Source organism: Hippoglossus hippoglossus, chromosome 19, assembly GCF_009819705.1.
Source record: "Hippoglossus hippoglossus isolate fHipHip1 chromosome 19, fHipHip1.pri, whole genome shotgun sequence".
NCBI lineage: Eukaryota > Metazoa > Chordata > Actinopteri > Pleuronectiformes > Pleuronectidae > Hippoglossus > Hippoglossus hippoglossus.
The window spans coordinates 14,078,213-14,097,577 of record NC_047169.1 but is presented as its reverse complement, the minus strand read 5'-3'; the positions used below and the strand labels follow the sequence as shown (position 1 = coordinate 14,097,577).

Below are 19,365 nucleotides of genomic sequence, written 5' to 3'. Positions count from 1 at the left end.
ATATGAATCGTAAGGTTCAAACCTAAGAAAGTATGAGGCAGTTATGAGAATGGAGAAGGTGCTTTGTTCTGTGAAGAAGTGTGGAAGATAAGAAAGCTCAGTGACTTCTTGACAGGTTTGATCAATTACGCAGTTCCTCAACTGTCTGGCTCACAAAAGGAACTTTTCTATTAGACAGAAGCAATCAACATGGATTGTATGGATTTATTTAACTTGATCTAAACATTAGTCTGGATATTGAAATGCTGAAAGTGCAGAGACATTTAATATCCAGACCTAATTAAATCGAACCCACAACCTTTGAATTACTTGCTTAATTGTTGTCTAGAAGTCCAATGCGCTATCCATTGCGCCACAGAGCCACACATCTAACTATTATGAGTCTGTTTTCATAGTGTGTACACATTGTACAACATGTCTGTGTACTGATGACTGGTCAACCTGGCAGATTTCATGGTCTCTAATGTTTGAGTTGAATGTGGGAATAACTTGATGAGTGTAAATTACTTTTTCAGTGTGACTGAAATCACAGAAACTGCGAAAGTTGGACAGTTTGAGCTGAGAGTGAACTGATGTATAAATTTGACTCTGGCGGGAATCGAACCCACAACCTTTGAATCCCTGGGAGAAGGCTATTGTGTAAAATTTCACATATTACTCCATTGAGTATACTGTGTACACAGTGAAGACCATGTACACAGTCAATCTTGTCAGTTTTCATTCACAATTTAATGTATAAAGCAGGACTCCGGTGGGACTCAAACCCACAACCTTTGAATTACTTGCCTTATTGTATAGAAATCCAATGCACTATCTATTGCACCACAGAGCCTTACTTCCACTCAGTGTGTCTCTTTGTATGGTGTGTGCACATTGTACAACATGTGTGTGTACTGATTGAATCTGGTCAGTTGCAGCCTGACAGTTTTCCATTCATTCCCGCAGTTCAACTGTCTGGATCACAACAGAAAGGTTTATAAGACAGTACCAATCAATACGGATTATATGGATTCATTTAATTCGATCTAAACATTAGTCTGGATATTGAAAAGCTGAAATCAAAGAGACATGGCCATTTCAGGTTCTGACAGTATTTTATTTCAAACCGTTCTCAACCAACCACATTGAAGTAAATAGAAACATAGTCGAAGCAGCAATCACTGTTGCAGAAGGAGAGGGTTCTTCTTAGAAGAAAACACCTTGTGTTCCTCGGGTGGAGGCGAGTTTGAGCTGGGATTCTGAGATGAAAGGTTGATTTTATAGGAGAGTCTCCAGATCCATATCTCTTCTTCACATAAATGACAGCTCGCCTCAAAATGAGAAACACGTGGAGACACAGAGAAAACACACAATCCCACTTTAGCCTCTTGGAGACTGTTGTCAGTTGAGAAGCAATTTCTGCTCAAGCCGTCCCCCAAAATGATCAAGAGCAGATTGTGTGAAACCTGCTTGGAACATAACCACACCTAATACAAGTGATTAAGATGGCGAGATAAAAAAAATCAAGAACAAAAAAACAGTTGCTGTAGAAAGTTGAGTAAAAAGACATGGGTAGGTAGCAAATAAGAAAACACCTCTCCAGAAGAAAGGGTGAGCATGTGGCTTACAAAACAATAGAAAATTACAGAAGTTAAGTTGTGTAACTACAGTTAATCAAGTTTAGCAGTGAAACCTCAATATAAACCTTTAATTTTTTTCTTTCCCCTCCTTCCACATCTCTCCCGTTGTCCTTCCCCCTGTTCCCCTCATTACAGGGTTTGTCCCAGCCAGAGGGCAATGGCGTTGCCCATGGGTGCCTCAGGGCAGGGCCGGATCAGAGATGGCGTGTGCAGGGTCGCAGGTGAAGGACACCGTGATGGCGTAGCGCGTCCCCCATGTTACCTTCTCCACGCGGTGGAGGTTCTCTGAGCCGGAGGAGAAGAATGAGACTCGTCCTGAGCAAGGGGAGAATGAGAGGCACTTCTTAGTAAAGAGGAGACCAAATAATGGTTTAAAGGAAGAGCTCAACATTTTTGGGATATACAGTATGCTTACATATTTGCTTTCTTTCTAAGACTGAGATGACATGGGTAATATCATCATTATTGTGTTCCAATCAGAGCTGGGGTCAGGACACAGTTAACCTAGCTTAGCATAAGGACAGGGGGCCAAGACGATAACTTTATTCAAAAATAAATTTGAAGAACAAAAATGCATCAGCTATCACAGCTAAAGCTTAATAACTAAGACAATGTACTTGTTAGTAAAGAACATTTTATTATATATTTATAAATTGATATTTTGGCAAATGTCTTTATCACATTATTTCCAAAAGTAAGTTGAGAACAGCGATATCACTCCCATGTCTGTGCGTTTGAGCCAGGACAGCCTGTCTTAGCATGAAGACAGAAGGAAGCAGTCTGTAGCTACAGCTACATGAATGAATTTTAGTTTCAAATCGCATAAAACTGTTGCAAAGGGTTGCAATGACAAAGACACCTAAGTTTACTTCCTGATTGGGTCACGGCTTGACAACCAGTGGTGAATGTGAACAGCATTGTCACGTTATTTTGCAACCTATTGCAAGTTTTTCACATTTACTCTTTCACTTCAAAGGTCGAACAAACATGACGTAGTGTGTTAACTAGAGCAATTTAAAGGGTTGCTAGGAGTATTTTTAGCGTTATACAAATCCAAACTAGTTGCTTTCCTTTTCCTTCTTCTTTACACAAAGACAGGCGAGCCACATTCTGACTCCAGCTCTGTACTTAATGCAGACAAGACAGTGGTAATAATATTCTCGTCACAATCTTGGAAAGACAGAAAAATAAGCTTATCCCTCCGAAACACTGAAGGCTTCATTCAATGTCTACATATTATGCAGCCTCGCTTGTGGAGCTGATGGAAATTTGAAACACAAAAAGAAAGAAACTGGAACCACGGAGAAAGATAAAGTGGCCTCAAGGACACACTCGACTTATTCCAGGATGGTATTTTAGCAAATGCTGAAATTCATTCTTTTGTCTGATTAAAAATATTTTTGACCATCCTCTTCTTGGACTGACACACACACACACACACACACACACACACACACACACACACACACACACACACACACACACACACACACACACACACACACACACACACACACACACACACACACAGTGCGAGTTCGATGTGGTCGCCTCAGGGTAAATTATCTTCATTTATCCGAGGCTTTGCTTCGCTGGTCCAGCTAATGAGCTACTGCACAAACTGCTCAGTCACAGATAGACATTTGCATTAATGTTAACATAGCTAGTCTAGTCTGTTGATGTATCCCATAATTAAAAGATTTACATTTAAAACATTTTCAAACTCTTGGTACATAACTTCCAGTTTCTGCTGCTCTTCAATGATTTGTCTCATTATGTGAATGTGAATAAAAAGCTGGAATCACTGTGCCTGAATTAGTTTGCTCCATTTTCCCTCCAAAGAATGCTGATGACTTTTGTGTGTGTGTGTGTGTGTGTGTGTCTGTCGTCAGGGGAAATCAGTGCTCTCAGTTAAACAATGGAATTTACACTGAAATCCCAAAGAATGGAGATAAAGAAAATGAATGCAAAAAAACAAAACAGTGTGAGTGGCAAGACAATAAGTGCTGGTCCTCATGTTTTATGTCATTGTAAAAGGAGGGCATTTTCAAGTGCTGGAATTATCCACACAGCTTTAGATATCGGCACAATGAAGTAATCTTTGAAAATATAATCCCTCGGAGTTGCCTATATAAATGTTTGCGGCGTTAAGAGAGAGCAGATTCGGTTCAGTCAGCAGAGCAGATTAGCGGTTACACAATGGAGTAATATTCACAGAGACTTTACCAAGGTTTACACTCACAATCAGTATCACATTTTAATGTGGACATTTTTGTGTTTAAGTTATCATGAGAAGTTTTACGTTATAACAGAATAACGTACATTATTTTTCTGCCGTGGCAGCAATACACTTCTGTACTGTATATCGATAAAGTCATTGTAAAGAAAGATTGAAATTATATTGAAATTCTTCATTGCATATAGATATATTTATTAAACTTTAAATTTGAAAATTTAAATGTCTATGTAATTGGCAATAATATATGTGATCAAGGCAATTAGCATAAAAAGTTAAGGATATACATAATTAGTACTTGTACCAAAGTTGGTTTATCCTCTGATCTGCTGTGCACTGATGTAATGTCTCATCTGAGCTTTCTTGGTCAAATGAGCTGAGTGGAGACTGAAAACACATCTCATATGTTAAAAAAAAACCATGAACGCCAGCAATACTGGATTTCTGAAGCCACTTTAACTCGATACGATAAAAAACTATGTGGGTGGGATTGATTGGCTGCAGTCTTTCCTCACATGCTGGATCTTTTGCAACAGTTATCATGAATAATACAGGAGCGAGTGTGGTTCTGTTTACTTAATAGGTTGTTTCAGGGTACTTTTATTTTGAACTGAAACACAGGATTGTTTCTTTCACTTTTCAAATGCAACAGTACTATGTTGTTTTTCCTACACGTCCTCATGACAAAAATGATCATTTATATCCCAAAAGTCCTTGATTGTGGTATAATGCATTTTTTTCGATTGTCAATAAGAAATTGTCATGTAAGTAATAGTTTATAACTTAAGTCAAACAATAATATTTTCAAGTTGGGCTTTAAAAAAAAAAAAAATTCCATTTGTACAACAGTAAATTCATGTTACATGTCAGTTAGTTTGAAGTGAACAGAAGATGAACTGAAGAGCAACACCAGGTGCACAGGCAGAGAAAGAACTGCTGGGTGCAGAAATGTTACCTGTCTCAAGTGATCTAATCTTTTCAACAGGAAGTTGATCAAACTAAACCTCAGTAATTGAAACACTGATTGACTGACACTACAGCTTCTGTTCGAGCACTTAACCAAAAGTGTTCAATAACTGTTACCTTCTGAGTTTCTTTGGTAATTGCAATCATTGAGAAACTACTTGTCATCAGTTTAACACAGCCTTGCTGTTTGAGTCACTCCTCTGGTCTATTTATAGTGTTTGTACAAACACATCACCGACTTGGACTTAACAAGGTCTTTATCATCACTGACCCCATCAGGACGAGTGTGCAATGCAAACAATGTGTTAAACGATGTGTGACGCCAGTAAACAACACAAAGTGCACAGCAAATCAACAGACTGTCCAATCGATGTATTGATCCCTCCCACAGCCTCATAATTAATTAGTGGAGGATGAATCCCGCAGGGCGTATGATGTCCCCAGGGGGGGGCCAGGATGATTAAAGGCAGATAAGTCGGCGTTAAGGGCCTTTCTCAAGATGGTGTTGATGAGGGAAGGGCTTTTTCACTTTTCCCACCCAGGTCTAATGAGGTGAGGAATGCTGGTCTGGGGACTGAACAGGAGAATGTCCGCTAACAAGCAGTAGAAGGTCAATAATAAAGTGCTGAGGCACCAGGGCGCTACTGACACCCGGTGCAAAGCAGGACCACGCACAACACAAACGTCTTTAGATTCAGACCAATGCAATCGTCATCTTCTCTTCCAGCTCCTGCGTTGTTTCAATAGCAAATGCACTTGTGCTGATCTAGACACTGATGATTGGTGTTAGGCACATTGTTGGCACGCTGCCATCCCAAGGTGGTTCTCACACATGCAGGTGACATTATAAACTCTCCTTCCAATGGTTTTACACTTTTCAACTTATTTAACAGGCCAGAAAAGGTCATGATGAAGGAGACTGTCAGACGCTACGTGGTAGTAATCGATGCAGGAGTTAAGAAATGGCCTTTGCAAATTAATTTGTTTGGCCAAAAGTTAAATTGTTAGCATGACAAGAAATACTTAACAATCACAAGCTACAGTGAGAATCTGCAATTTTTCTCTGCTCATAGTTAATTGTTTATAGAAAAGCTTTTGATTTTTAATTGTTGGTTGAAAAAAACAATAGGTTTTGGAAACTCTGATGAGCCTTTTTCATTCTTGCCTTGATAAGTGACTGATTGTGTAGAGTCCATCTCAGCTTGTGAAAACAGTTGTATAATGTCTGGTGTGGTTATGGAGGAGCTTTGTCAATCGGAGGTCAGGTCACCGTGGCAGTAAGTGAATGCACTTATTGGAAGTCTCTTTGGATCAAAGCATCAGATAATGATAAGTAATGTAAAATAAACTAATTTCAGCCGTTTTGTATCAGCGTTCTCTACAGTCATTACCCAAAGCTCATTGTGACAGGTGAGGGTCGAAACGAAGATCGACTGGTAAACCCAGACTATTGCTTTCCAGCTCAGCTTTATCTTCACCACGATGGTCCGGAACACCCAAATGTGTCCTGTGCCACGTATGAAGGACATATGAAGTGTGCTTGTGGGAAGTGTCGGATCTAGTGTCTTCGAGCTACTATGAACTGAAAGTCAGGGTATATACATTTTGACCATTTGCAGGCATCAGCTGTGATGTGTCTAGTAGTCTTGACGTCCAGACACATTTTCCTTGTATTCAGTGTATGTTTGCAGGCGTGTGGCCACCAAGGTCAAGCTACTGGTGTGGCAGCCCCGCTGAGGTTATCTAATTCCCCTGTGGTTGTCTGAGCTGGCAGGTCCCCCCCCCCCCCCCCCCCCCCCGATTGGCTCCTCTGACAGGTAGAAGAGGTTTTTTCGCTCTCTGTCCTTCAATTGCTCTGTTTGTATCTGCCATTCCCAGCCAAACATCCTATCTCTTTATCGCATATCTACACTTTATCTATCTCCCAGCCATTTTCTGAAGGGTGGTCTGTGACCACCCTTCACCCTGCGCCTTTCCGTGCCCTTCAGGGGACGCTCTCACATTCAACAAATCCAACGGTCATCCTTCTCACTCTCTTCTTATCACCCAACTCTTTTTCTTCTTCCTTATTTTCACGGTCTTCCTGTTGTTCACTGGCATTTCATTCTTGACATTTGCTCTCACCGACAGCCAGGCCCCGACTGTCTTCCTGGTGCTATAATTACACCTTATTCATCGCTGTCACCTCTCAGCAAACTAATCATCCATCAAGATATTAGAATCAGATTCTCACCAAGTCAAAACCTGTCTGTCAACTGCCCAGCATGTGGCCCAAAGAGAAAAGTAAATGAATCTGGCTATTGATGCATTATGCATGAGTTTCTGCAGTGTATCCTACTTGATGCACTTCTCTAAATAAAACCCCCAGTGACAGCTGGGATCACAGTGGTTAGGTTGCACCAGTGGCTCTGACAGGTCTGTCAGATTTAGATTCAGGAGCATGCTCCAAAGCCCACTGAGAATTAGAAATCTATCCAGGAGGACCTTAAAGGGACTTGTCCTACTCCGCTCCCTCCCTTTTTTTTTTCTTCACCCAGCAGGTTGCATTTGGCTGAAGATAACGCTGTCATTATTCTCCTTGTTCTCTGGAGGTTGTTCTCCATTCACTAATGCAAGACAGCTACACTATTCACACAAGTCTGCCTCAGGAGACGAGGCGGTATTGAATGCCGCAGTCACTCTATATGTCCTTCAGTCAGCGTCCTGTACCGCTCCATCACAAGACAGCAGCCAGGGATGCGTCACTGACCTGGTTTAAACTTCAGTCCTGACCGTTTATGATCGTATCACTCAGGATACATGTTAATACTAGGTCTTATCATGTTCACTGTTGCTTGCTGACTGGGCAAGAGTCTGGTGTCGTACTGGCAATTGGGGAGTTTGATGGATAGGAGTCAAGATGGCATAGTGAAGGAGGCAAAAAGAAGAAAAAAAAGCTATCAGAGAGGAAAGTGAAGGATTAGGATTGCTTTTTGTGAATTGGCGTTGATTAGAAGCTGCAAGTAGCAGAGGAGTTGAATTTGAGGACAATGGGGTGAGACAAAGGGAAGGGAGGGACACTGAAATCCGCAATGCTGCATCTCTGGACGGCTTCAAAAAACTCCTCAAACAGAACCTGTTCACTAAGGTCTTTGGCTTCAGTTAACACTCCACCCTGCCATTGGTGCTCAGTCTATTTCTGTCCTGTTTTGTGTGAATTACTTTCTTTTCTTTTTATCCCCACTGAGACATGTAAAGCGTCCTTGGGTCTCTTCAAAGGCGCAATATAAATTCAAGTTATTATTATTATTTAATAAAAGATGAAGGAAAAAACACAGGAGCTGCTTGCGGGATTGCTGGTAGTCTTTGTCTCTGATCATTTATAATGTTTAACAATGAGGATGTTACATTTTCTGGTAGTGATACCATAATGATATTACAGTGGCAATGAAATTAACAGGTCAATTAAATTCCTCCATTCAAATAAAAAGATTTTTTTTTTCTATGCACTTCCTTCAAATAGTTTAGCGAATACAATAGCCGAATTAAAACCACAGCGACATCAAACACACACCAATCTACAAACCAATTAATGCCAAGTATAGGTAGACGCAGCCCAAGTAGGTGATGAATGTTATGGACGTTTTCTGGAAGCTGGTGAAAGGAGAACTCAGGCAGCAGCTGATGTCTAATGCAGGAGGTTTTAATGTAGACTTTATGCATCAAGGAGAACTGAAGGTGGAACTATATACAAATGTCAACAGAGTAACATGAGAAATTGTCACCCCAGAGTCTGAAGATGTCTCCCCCTACATCCCAGTATATCTTCCTCTACTGTGCGTCACCAATTCCAACAGCACATCAATGAATGGCTAGAATTGCTGTCACTCTCTATGTTACATGTAGGTGTTCGCATCCTATTGGATAGTTCAGTCTAAATATGCTTTCCTAAATCACGCTGTGTCCTAACGTCTTGCCACTATCTCTGTCTGGCGCATCTGAGTAAGATATGAAAGTCCCTGAGCGTAGACACTACAATGTACTGTTGGTTGGTGCTTTATCTATAACCTGACCTTGTGTACTGCTTAGAGAGAGAAGGGAGTATCTGTGGAATAAGACAGGCACTATTCTCTTAATGGTGTATAGATATAATGTATAATATGCATTAAAACTTAATTTATAGTGGCAAAAATTCCTCAACAATGAAGACAGGACACGGATACAAAAGCCTTTAGTCCACTTCCTAAATTGCAATGTGAAACCAAACCTAACTGTATCAAATGTAAAAACAATGTAACAAAGTCATAAACTTTGGTCCAGACTGTCAGGTGAGAAAACATGGTATTACAGATAAAGTCAAGAATACACAACATCTATGTTTACACATTTCCCCTCTACTGTAGATTTGTCCTTTGCATGTTGTGGTGGTCTGTTCCATTTAGTTGAGCTTTGGCTACAACATCTGTTACAAAGATGTTGCACTGTCATTCTCCCCAGAGAACTAATCCAATTTCCCCTCACGTTTGCCTCAAGTTCCCTTGATTCCTCCAGAATTTATTTTTGCACAGGTAGCTTTAAAATATCCATTTATTATACTTGTATTTTTGGTCTATGCAGAATGCATTAACACACAAAAGCCACCTGAGATCAAGATGCCGTTATGGCTAACCCACAGGGTACCATAAGAATTGTAAAGCCTATAGTCCCCTAAGCCTGTGCAGCAGTCTGTACTGCTGATTCCCCACTTGCAGAGGATTATGAACTCTTTGCCACACATGTTTGAGTGCTACAACCACCTCCAGTTATACTAATTCAGCTGAGTACAGCAATTATAATTTAAACATGGCTGTGATAAGGACATCCTCTATCTATTCACCACTTATTCTATGACTGGATTAACAGGCTTAAATGGCTGGAGCCTGGGGTCACCAGGTGTTACTACTGGTAGTCTGGTTTTACAGTATCTTTCCTTACAGAAGGTCACAAATCACAGTCTTTGAAGGCTGAATGGGAAAAAAAGCACTGTGTGACACTGCGTTAGGCAGTTTTCGTAGTATAGTTACCTGCCCGAGGTTCCACTGTCCGATTTCCATTTTGGTCCATGAAGATAAATCGTCCTCCAGTGAAGTCAACGCCGTAGTCAGACAGGTATACAAGAGAGGTGTAGTCAAAAGAGCCATAAGTTACCTGTGAGAGAGGAAGACAGTATCTGCATTGAGATAATCAGGACTACAGAGTAACCTTCTCCACATAATACTGTCTGCTGGCTGCTCTCTGTATCTGAACAAGACTAACATCCTGATGCCTGGCAGCTAAAGTATACTGTTATTACTGATAACATGTTCATATATATGTGTATGTGTGTGTGTGTGTGTGTGTGTGTGTGTGTGTGTGTGTGTGTGTGTGTGTGTGTGTGTGCTATTTAAAAAAACATCACAATTATACTGATGAGTAGTTGGTTATCATTGTCAAAAAACTTTTCATGGGGAGTACTATCCAGCCGATGAAAATAGCCAACACAAAAAACATGTTTGGAGGTTTCATTCTAACAAGTCATCACAATGACATTATCAGGGTAATCTCAGGTTGGGCTGGGACGGTGACAGTTTATCATAGAAAGCTGCATTACAAACAAGCAGATACAAGGCAGATTGAGTCAAATGGAGAGATGCTGTGGAGCACAGAGAAACACAGAATCTAGTGCTTTTGGAGCTTGACATTTACTGGGGACTAAAAGTCAGGTTATCTCATTCTCAGCTGCACTGCTTTTTGAAAGTAAAAGACTCATTTGTTTGAGCACCTGTTTGTAACTTTGGCTCCTGCTCTACAACAGTCGTGTGCACTTACAGTGTCACCGCTGGATCTCATCCAGCTACAAAAAGCTTTTGCAGGGCTGCATCGTGACCACTTTGTACAACATGTGAAGATTATCTTCCTCATATTGTAAAGGTGCTTTATGTGTTCATGGTGCTGCACTAACTGTTTGAACATAAAAAGAACAGAACACATTTTATCATAAGCCGCTTCCAGACATGCACTGTGCTCCAGAGATCCCCGAATTTCTCCGGAGGAGGTGTATGTGTGAGGAGGTGTATGTGTGAGGAGGTGTATGTGTGAACTCAAATGTTCTACTGAGAGCCTCCAGAGTTTCTGTGGACTTTCTCCGCCTGGCCCCCTAGTCTAAAGTCTGCAGAATCTGAAATGAGTGAACAGTCCGCTGGATTCACTTTGAGCGAGTGGGGGAGTTAATGACGCATTGAACATGTGACAAAATTAAATAATATAAATACTCCGTGAAGAAAAAGCGGAGCCATACACGTTGAAGACGCCAACAAAGATGTCAACAGAGTTTTTGGTGATAGGAGCCGGTGCCGCTGTTGATGTGCTTTAAAATGAAAAAACACGTGATCTCCGCAATTTATTCCTGTTGTGAACACGTCTGAGTAGTATTTTTTGTTGATAGATTAATCACACATCACATTTGCTCTATTCCAACAAGTGAAGTGCCAGTTCTACACAGTGCACTCAACTCCTGGGAAGTTTTGTTAGTATTTTTATGTTTATAAGAAAGTCTTAGTACTATTTGCTTAAATATTTCAGTGAAATCATTTTTGCGTTGGTCTATCAGTCCGTTTTATATCCATTCACAGCATTTATTCATTCATTTTAATTTCTACATTTATTTTTTTATTTCTACATTTATTTGTTTGTAATCCATGGGTTTACAAAGAAGAAAAAAATAAATAACAGAATCCAGTTGATCATCTGTCACTTTTACAGGAAAATAAAGAAAACTGCAACCAGCATTACCACTGGCCAAGCAAACAGTCCATTCCAAACAGGCAGGTGTAGAACGGGCACTGCACTGGTATTTATAAAGAAGGAACAGTGTATGACGTGAACCATTTACATAACAGAATAGAGGCATGAGCCACAGGACATTAAGAAGCTGCCTTGAAGGGGAATAACACTTATTTTAAGAAATTATGTAATAATAAGTAATTCTTGGTTCAGCAAGATCTAAAACTTGCAGCAGCTCAGTATTTGAAGTGAATATAAAACTAATGTGAGAGCCAGAAGGGATCTTCTGGTCTCAGGGGTTACATGTATGTTTTCAGTGAAAGTATCTGTGGCTTTAAATCTAAAAGTTAATTATACTTCTTCCAGAGATCAGTGTTTTAGCAAATTATCAGCAAATCTATTGTAAGATAACATTTTGAAGATAATCAAAATGCATCCATCAGTGTGCGTCGTCCGAAAAATGACAGAAGGCACGAGTGTTAATAGCAGTTTGGGTTCTGACATATTGTCCGGTCATTATAATTCCAACACAAACATCTTTCCACATGTTCGAATTTCGTATAAAAAGTGACAGCCCTACCCTGCTTGTAAGGTTGGTTCTTCTCTAGAAGTTATTCTATAGGGATAACGAGTCACTGCTTCGTTTTTGTGATTTACCTTATCTATATGTGGGTGCCAGTACTCGTCGTGTTGGGTCTTGGCTTCCGTGCTGTTGATTCTGGAAAAGAAGGTGGGCTTGGTGAGGTACATCAGACTGGGGTCCAAATCAAACGTCTCAGCAATAACCGCCTGGATTCGCCCACGTACGTCTCTGATGGTGAAAAAAAAACAACACACAACATGTCAGGGTGAAACGATTGAACGGATGATTATCAACCGTGATACACTGAGCCACTTTGGGCAGCAACAGAATGCCCCAACACTTTAGGACTAGAACTACCTAATTGTTTGTGTCAATATTTATAATCGTTTCATGTTGGCTCTCATGATGGTTTTTCCAACACCTACAAGATGCTTCCACAATATATGATGAGCCCAATCAATGAATAGATATAAGTTAAGACTCTGTACATTAAATTTGTACACTAGCAACATTAATATATATAATATTCGAAGATATACAAATATATTTGAATGAATTGCATGTCATGTCAAATTCACTCAAACAAAATTTTTGGAAAAAGTGAGAGCCCTAGCAAGGAGTTAAGTTTGCTATAGTTTTGTAAAAAGTACCATCTACCAGCACTGTGTGTCACTAGTTCAGAAAATGTCAGGTATCTCATTTTGAATCAAAACTCAAAATATATACACTAAATGCATGACTGATTTGTAAATGTCACCTGTAAAGCTCAAAATCCTCTTTTGTGAACACGTCCCCGATGAGCTCCCCAAAGTACCTGCGGGCACATCACACAGCCACAGATAGTTCCAGGTGCAGACACAGTCAATCAGAGACACATGAGCAGACAGACACAGCATAGACGGGTGGGGGGGGGGGGGGTCCGATCTGTTAGCATAAATTAACGATTCACAGCAGAGTGTATAGTGTGCCCTTACTGGGGCCCAGCCATCCAAACACAGCAGATAGTAAACGTCTGAATGCCTCACATGAGGAAGTCCCCAGTGGGGCATGAAGGGAGGGAAGAGAGGTGGCTGCTCTATAATGATTGCTGCCTGATTAAAAGCCTGATGGTCCCTGAGGGTTTGATGACAGCAGGATGCCCAATGGGACAGGAAGGAGAAATGGGAGGAAACTGAAGGAGAAATTAAGGGAGGGAGAGGGATCATGAGACTCCTGCTGGCAATGATGAATGAGGGTTGTATGGATCACTGGACCTGGAGAATACAGCTCACAAGGACCAACATCAGTGAGACTGTTACCAAAGTTTATTGAGTTTATTTATCGCTAGAGAGAAATCAAATGAAGACAAGAGTTGAGTAGTTCCCCACCTGTAGATGTTGACAAACTGTTTTCCCATCGATAGTGCTCCAGAGTGCAGGTCCAGTATGGAAGCCTGCGGGGGTTAAAGTTAAAACAGACATGACTACAAATGATAAATCAGTCTTGAGAAATAAATAGCAGGCTGTTGATGAGCACATGCATGACACATTAATCGTTTCATGGTTCAGCTCCGTTCCCTCTGTGGCTTTCTTGGTTGTCAACTCCTTGGGGACCCTGCTCTGTTTTTTCTCAAGCCAGAAAAGTCCCCCCTGCTGTTCCCATTCCCTTCACTTAAGTGTCTTAACACTCCATAAATAGGTTCTGTATTGGCTGGGGACCAGATGGAGAGCAAGGACGTAGGGCATGCCAGCGCCAGGACTCCACATTTCATCTGCCAGAGAAAGCAAATCAAGTCTGCACTCTGCTTATTGTACCAGCCGGCCCTCTAGTGCCAAGAGAGCTCCATCACAGCAGGGAGTCAGAATTAAATATTTGGGCACATATGGGTTTTCTGGGCTGTTTGGTTTTAATAGATTAACAAATCTGGGATGAAAATCCAAAAATTAAATGATCCTATTACCATTTATCATCAGTGGTTACTAATGCTGACACATGTTGTCCTGTCTAAACACTTTGGAGAAACTGACCCACACGCTACACGGCACAGTGTTTAATAAGATTGAGTTGATTCAAGGTAGGGTTAGGGTTACTACAGCTGGAAGTGCTAGTTGCTAGAACTACACCTCTGTCGGCCAGTTAAGTTGTAGGATATATGACCACAACCTGCCCTTCTGTTTCTGTGTTATGGTGTTGAACAAAGGTTAGGAAATTGTGTTGCAGAACATTGTGATCTCACACCGAAGTTGACATTTGACCTTTTGGATATAAAGTTGACAAGGTTTTCCCGAATACAACCACAGTTTACAATACAATAATGTAATAATGACCCCAAAAATAAAGATCATTAATCACCTCTGCCGGGCAGGCCGTGTTTGTTTGTCAGTTTGTTTTTTACGTAGCAGGATGACATACTGATATTTATGAGTGTGTGCAATTTGGTGCAGATCCAAATAAACACCTGGATCTAGTGACTTTAACTGTTGCAGCTGCTTGATATGTCATACTTGTGTTTATGTTGTATTTTGGAAAATGGTGAGCAAAGATTTTGGGAAAAACATGCAAAACCACCAAATTGGCCTCATATAAAGTAACATGGAGAAAGGACACATCCAAACCATCAAGACCAATACCCCTTATGAGTTACAATGTGTGTTAATCCCTGTTTCATCATTATATTATTCCAATCATTTCATTTATGATGTACTCACTCCTCCCTCTGAACCAGCCAGCGCTAGCCCCCTCTCAGCCAACCTGTGTGTCAGAAACAGAAAGCATAAAGAAATATTCACCTGCACAACACAGACAGGGGACAGTGAATGGGAAAACAAAGAGGCAGAGACAGAGATGAGACACCCTGCACTCTGTGTTTACCTCCTGAGGACCTGAGCCTCCTCCCTCGTTACCACGCTGTCTGTTACTGCACGGCCACACGTCTCAGGGGTGCATCCTGGGAGAGACATGAGCAAGAGGTGGTTTAAAAAAACAATTTAATGCACTTTCCTCTGCTTTCGGAGGCTCTGGGCCCAAGAGAGAGAGAGAGAGAGACGGTGGTTAGCTGAAGAAGAAAGTGCAAGGTAAGAGATTCATCAGAGTTCTGTTCATTAAATCCACAAAATTCAGCTCTTCTCTGCAGCTGCTTGACAATTGTAATGTATTGCTCGAAGCTGGAGCCTCCTGCTGTGTTTTATTTAGACACTGGAGATGCACAGTTTGTATTCTGAGCAGCCCACATCTTTAACAAGACAAATTTCCAATTTGTACTTTTCTTTTTGCTAAGTTCAAAACTGCCTCTCATTTCACCGGTGATATAATTAATGCATTTTGGGAGTTTTAGAGAAACAAGAAAGTTGCCAGTAAGATAAGAAAGGAAAAATAGGAAGCAGTAGGAAATGTTTGTCATTAAAGATGCTTCATTCATCCAAAACATATCAGTTTTTATTCATTGAGGTAGATTTATTAACGGGCTCAGTAACAGTAACATTTGTGACAGAAATGTTACTCGCTCAGACCTGTAACATTTCTTTAGCCCATCCATACAGGTCTTGAACTAAATGCTGTTGAATTCTACAGCAGCAACACATATCTCATGAAGAGTCATCGCTGACGCAAGTAAAATCAATTCAATAAACAGTGTGGTCATTTTACGTCAGAGAATCTTTTCTTGTTTGCTCCAGCTGTAAAAATAAATATTTATGCTGTGGCTAGAAAAAGATGTACACCAACAGCACTAATCACAACTTATAGTTTCAGCTTTCATCCTCGCCAACTGCAAGGATGAATAAATGAATGTCAGCAAATAAGGAATGCAATGTGAGTCCCAGCTGAAGCTCCAATCAGATGTTATAAAACAGCGAGAACGGTGAAACTGATGACGAATTTATCACTAGAAGAGGAGCGTGGTGTCAGCATCCCTCATGCTAATAATGATCTTTAATGGCGTAAACACACACAGACACATATATACACAAACACACACACACCTGTGAGAGAGCAGAGCGCCTTATTCCTTCATATCATTAAATATTTTCGAGCAGTATGAAGCACTTTTCGTAAATGTCCTGTCTTGTCTGAAAATGGCAGTGACGATCTTTGGATACCACTGTGTGTGGGACTGACCCATTTATTAGCAGCTTTGTGAAGCCAGCAGTGTTAAATATTCCATGTCTGAAAAGAGCATCTGAGTCTGGATTGTTTGGGCAATTTTGGGGAGACCATATATCTTTTCAACGCTCCTGTTACTTTCCTTTGCCATGATTGTAAAGTACTTTGGCTCAACTACAGTTGTTTTTAATGTGCTATATAAATATATCTGACTTGACAAACGTTTTAAAACTTTTAAAATACTAGCAATTGTCAACAGAGTTTGGTGTATTTGCTACAGCTAGGGATGATGGGCAATATCCAACTTTCAGTTGTGTTTCAGTTCAGTGAGTGGGAGCACGCAATCAGAGCTCCAGTCGACACATTGATATACTTAGTTTTTTATCTACATGAACACGAAGACAGAGCCCAACAGAATCAATCACCATGTTTGGCTGCAGGGGGCGCTGTTGCTCAGTAAAACGTACATAGTGTTGCTTTAAAGGAGTTTGTATTTTAGACCCTTATTGCAGTTTTGTGCCTTAGATTTCAAGTGCATAAGCTTGTCCCTATTTGCTTCCACACAACTATTGTATAGGTTTCAAACATTATTCAGTGGACCCCGTCCCCCCTTGGTCAAAACTTCACTGTTACTAATATTATGATCAAGTAGACTTGTGCTATGTTGCCACCTAGTGGGTTCTACGCTGATTCACAGTGAAACTGTTATAGAAATCCGGAGAAATTGTTTGACTGTAGTTTTTAAAACACAAAGTGCCACTGGGTTAACAAGTTTTTTTTTTTTCATTAAATAGGTTTGGCCTCATCCCATCCCACTTATGTTGACACAGCAGATGGTTGCCAGCTAACTCCCAGACACATCATCGCGCAAGGACCGGAGACTCACCTGGATAGCGTTGGTAGTTCTCATAGTCTTCAGAGCACTCGACTGTAAAGACTCTGGGCTGAGGAGAGACCAGCTCACTCCGTCTGACCAGTGTTTCTGTAACGTCACGGTCCAGAGAGCTCAAGTACCACCACGTAGAAGCCCCGCACACAGAGAGCACAAACAGTAGCAAGGCCACGAGTCCTCGGTACCCCCTCCATGCAGATCCCTGCCTCAAAGCATTACCTCTGACAAGACAAAAAAAAAGATCAGATCACCTTCATTTGGCTGATTGTAGCAGTGTTGTCAATTCTACATTCAAAATGAAGAGCTGGTGCAGAAAGTTCTTTTATCTTTATTCTAATTTCTCACACACACTCTAGATCAGGGATTCTGAACAAGGGGTACTTGTATACTTTATACTTTATACTACTTCAATATGAGCCAGCATTTAGGCTTGCTGATATGTGCCAATATGATGATTTTTTATTGTACACAATAAACAATGCAGAAGTGATGTGTATTTCTATTTACATTTTACAAAAAATGTCAAAATGTATTTTCATATATAGATATATTTAATACAACCAAACAGCATTTATTTATTATTAGAGCTTAATCAATATATTAATTTGCCAATAAATAAACGTTGATATGAGCCTTTCACAAACATATGGTTAGAGGTTTTTATTTCTGACTATATGAAAACGTATATATTTTCATATAATAAACTATGCATAAAATGTGTGCATTGCTGAGTTTTTATTAATGTATTTTTATTCTTTCAAGTTCTGTATATTTGGTTGTATTTGTGTATGGTTAAACTATACATTGGTTAACACATCAGAAGATTTGTTACTGCTTATCTATTTCAGAATTGATTGAAAGATTTTTTTTATTTAATTTGTTACTGATCTTATTTATTTCTTATTCTATTCCAGCATGTTTCTATAGTTTCGTCCTACTGTTTGTTAAAGAGCCTGTGTTCTTATGTTTCTGATTTTTATGAAGTCATTCGTGTCAGTGACAGTGTGATACGTGGCCCTGGCAACAGCTGTAAGTCCCATTCACTGCAGAGTAAAGACAAACACACATCAGGCATTAGCATGATGTTGTTCTGTCGGTTTCCCTCTGTAGTGTCAGTAGCAGCTTGTCAGTGCTGCCATGACTTTAGCTAGGTGCAGGGGAAAGTGTCCCCCTCCCTGTGCATGATGACAGGGACCTGACAGAAGATCACACAGGAAACTACCATCGTTTCTTTCACTTACCTTTTAATTTTCTTTTCTATCTCTGTGGCATTGGCGCCCTTCATGTTCCTCATTCGCACAAGCGCCATTTTGACTCAGGACTCCTGCTACGTAGCATTTAGAAGATGTTTAAATGTTGATATCTCTCTGTCTTGACTAAACACACACAGCACCGAGCCCACAGCATGTACTACCTGAGTCTCTGCACTTCCGGGTGGAAGTCTAGCGGCCCGCTCATTGGCTCTCTCCGGGAAATAAACTAACAATTCAACTACAACTCCCAGCTGTGAAACCCCGGACTACACTCACTGCTCCTCGCTCATATCTCATCTTTATATACAGTCTGTGTATAAAAAATCCTGGATTAGTTTATCTGGGCTGAATTCTAACATCATGTAGCAGCCGCTCTGCGATCCACTGCTTTGCCCGCTCAGACTGAAGTAATCAACCACCTACACTGTTCATTTGGATCGAACCCAGAGACAATTCATCGAGCGCAGGGACAAAAATGGCCTGAAACAAATACTTTAGTAATATTAAATGGATTTTTCCACCCGATGTGAAATAAAAGCAGTTTAGAATAATAAACAATGTTTATCCAGCTGCTGAAATCGTAAGGAAAAGGTTTAGTTTGGTGGTGATCGATCTGTTTTTTGTTTGGATGAATCTATGGAACACTTTTCTTGTCCACTTAGTTGCATTTTTTACAGCTGGCTGAACATTGGGACACTGGTTGATATGGACTGGTCTCCCAAGGAAGGTGTCGAACATGGTCAACAGTATTATCATTATTAGTAAAAATTATATACATAAAAGTAAATGGAAGAATAGTAAACCCTCCCTAATATGTTTTCAAAATAAATGTAAACATTACTTATTATCTATAAAGACAATATCAGAGAATAGCAAGTCACATACAAAATATACAATGTCATGTTTAAGTCTCTTAAATTTTAGGTTTTAATCCTTGTTTCACAATTCGTTCATTG

The 19,365-nt window shown here is 40.4% G+C and overlaps 1 protein-coding gene across 1 annotated transcript; it reads right to left on the bottom strand.

Moving 5' to 3' along the window:
- Nucleotides 1–1,075: 1,075 nt before the first annotated feature.
- Nucleotides 1,076–18,887, bottom strand: uts2r2 (urotensin-2 receptor 2). The gene is made up of 9 exons (XM_034569933.1): nt 18,398–18,887; nt 17,151–17,377; nt 15,035–15,110; nt 14,872–14,914; nt 13,552–13,616; nt 12,942–12,998; nt 12,259–12,412; nt 9,864–9,987; nt 1,076–1,934 (listed from the first exon to the last, which is right to left on the bottom strand). The coding sequence occupies exons 1-9, from the start codon at nt 18,463–18,465 to the stop codon at nt 1,798–1,800; spliced, it is 951 nt and encodes a 316-aa protein (XP_034425824.1). The 5' UTR covers nt 18,466–18,887; the 3' UTR covers nt 1,076–1,797.
- Between the last annotated feature and the right edge of the window lie 478 nt (nt 18,888–19,365).

Coding starts and splice junctions, on each gene's coding strand:
- uts2r2 (XM_034569933.1), bottom strand. CDS start 18,465: ATGGCGCTTGTGCGAATGAGGAACATGAAGGGCGCCAATGCCACAGAG. Junction 12,999..13,551: donor CAGTTTGTCAACATCTACAG/GTGGGGAACTAC, acceptor ATGTGCCCGCAG/GTACTTTGGGGAGCTCATCG. Junction 9,988..12,258: donor GGCACCCACATATAGATAAG/GTAAATCACAAA, acceptor CCTCTCTCACAG/GTAACTTATGGCTCTTTTGA.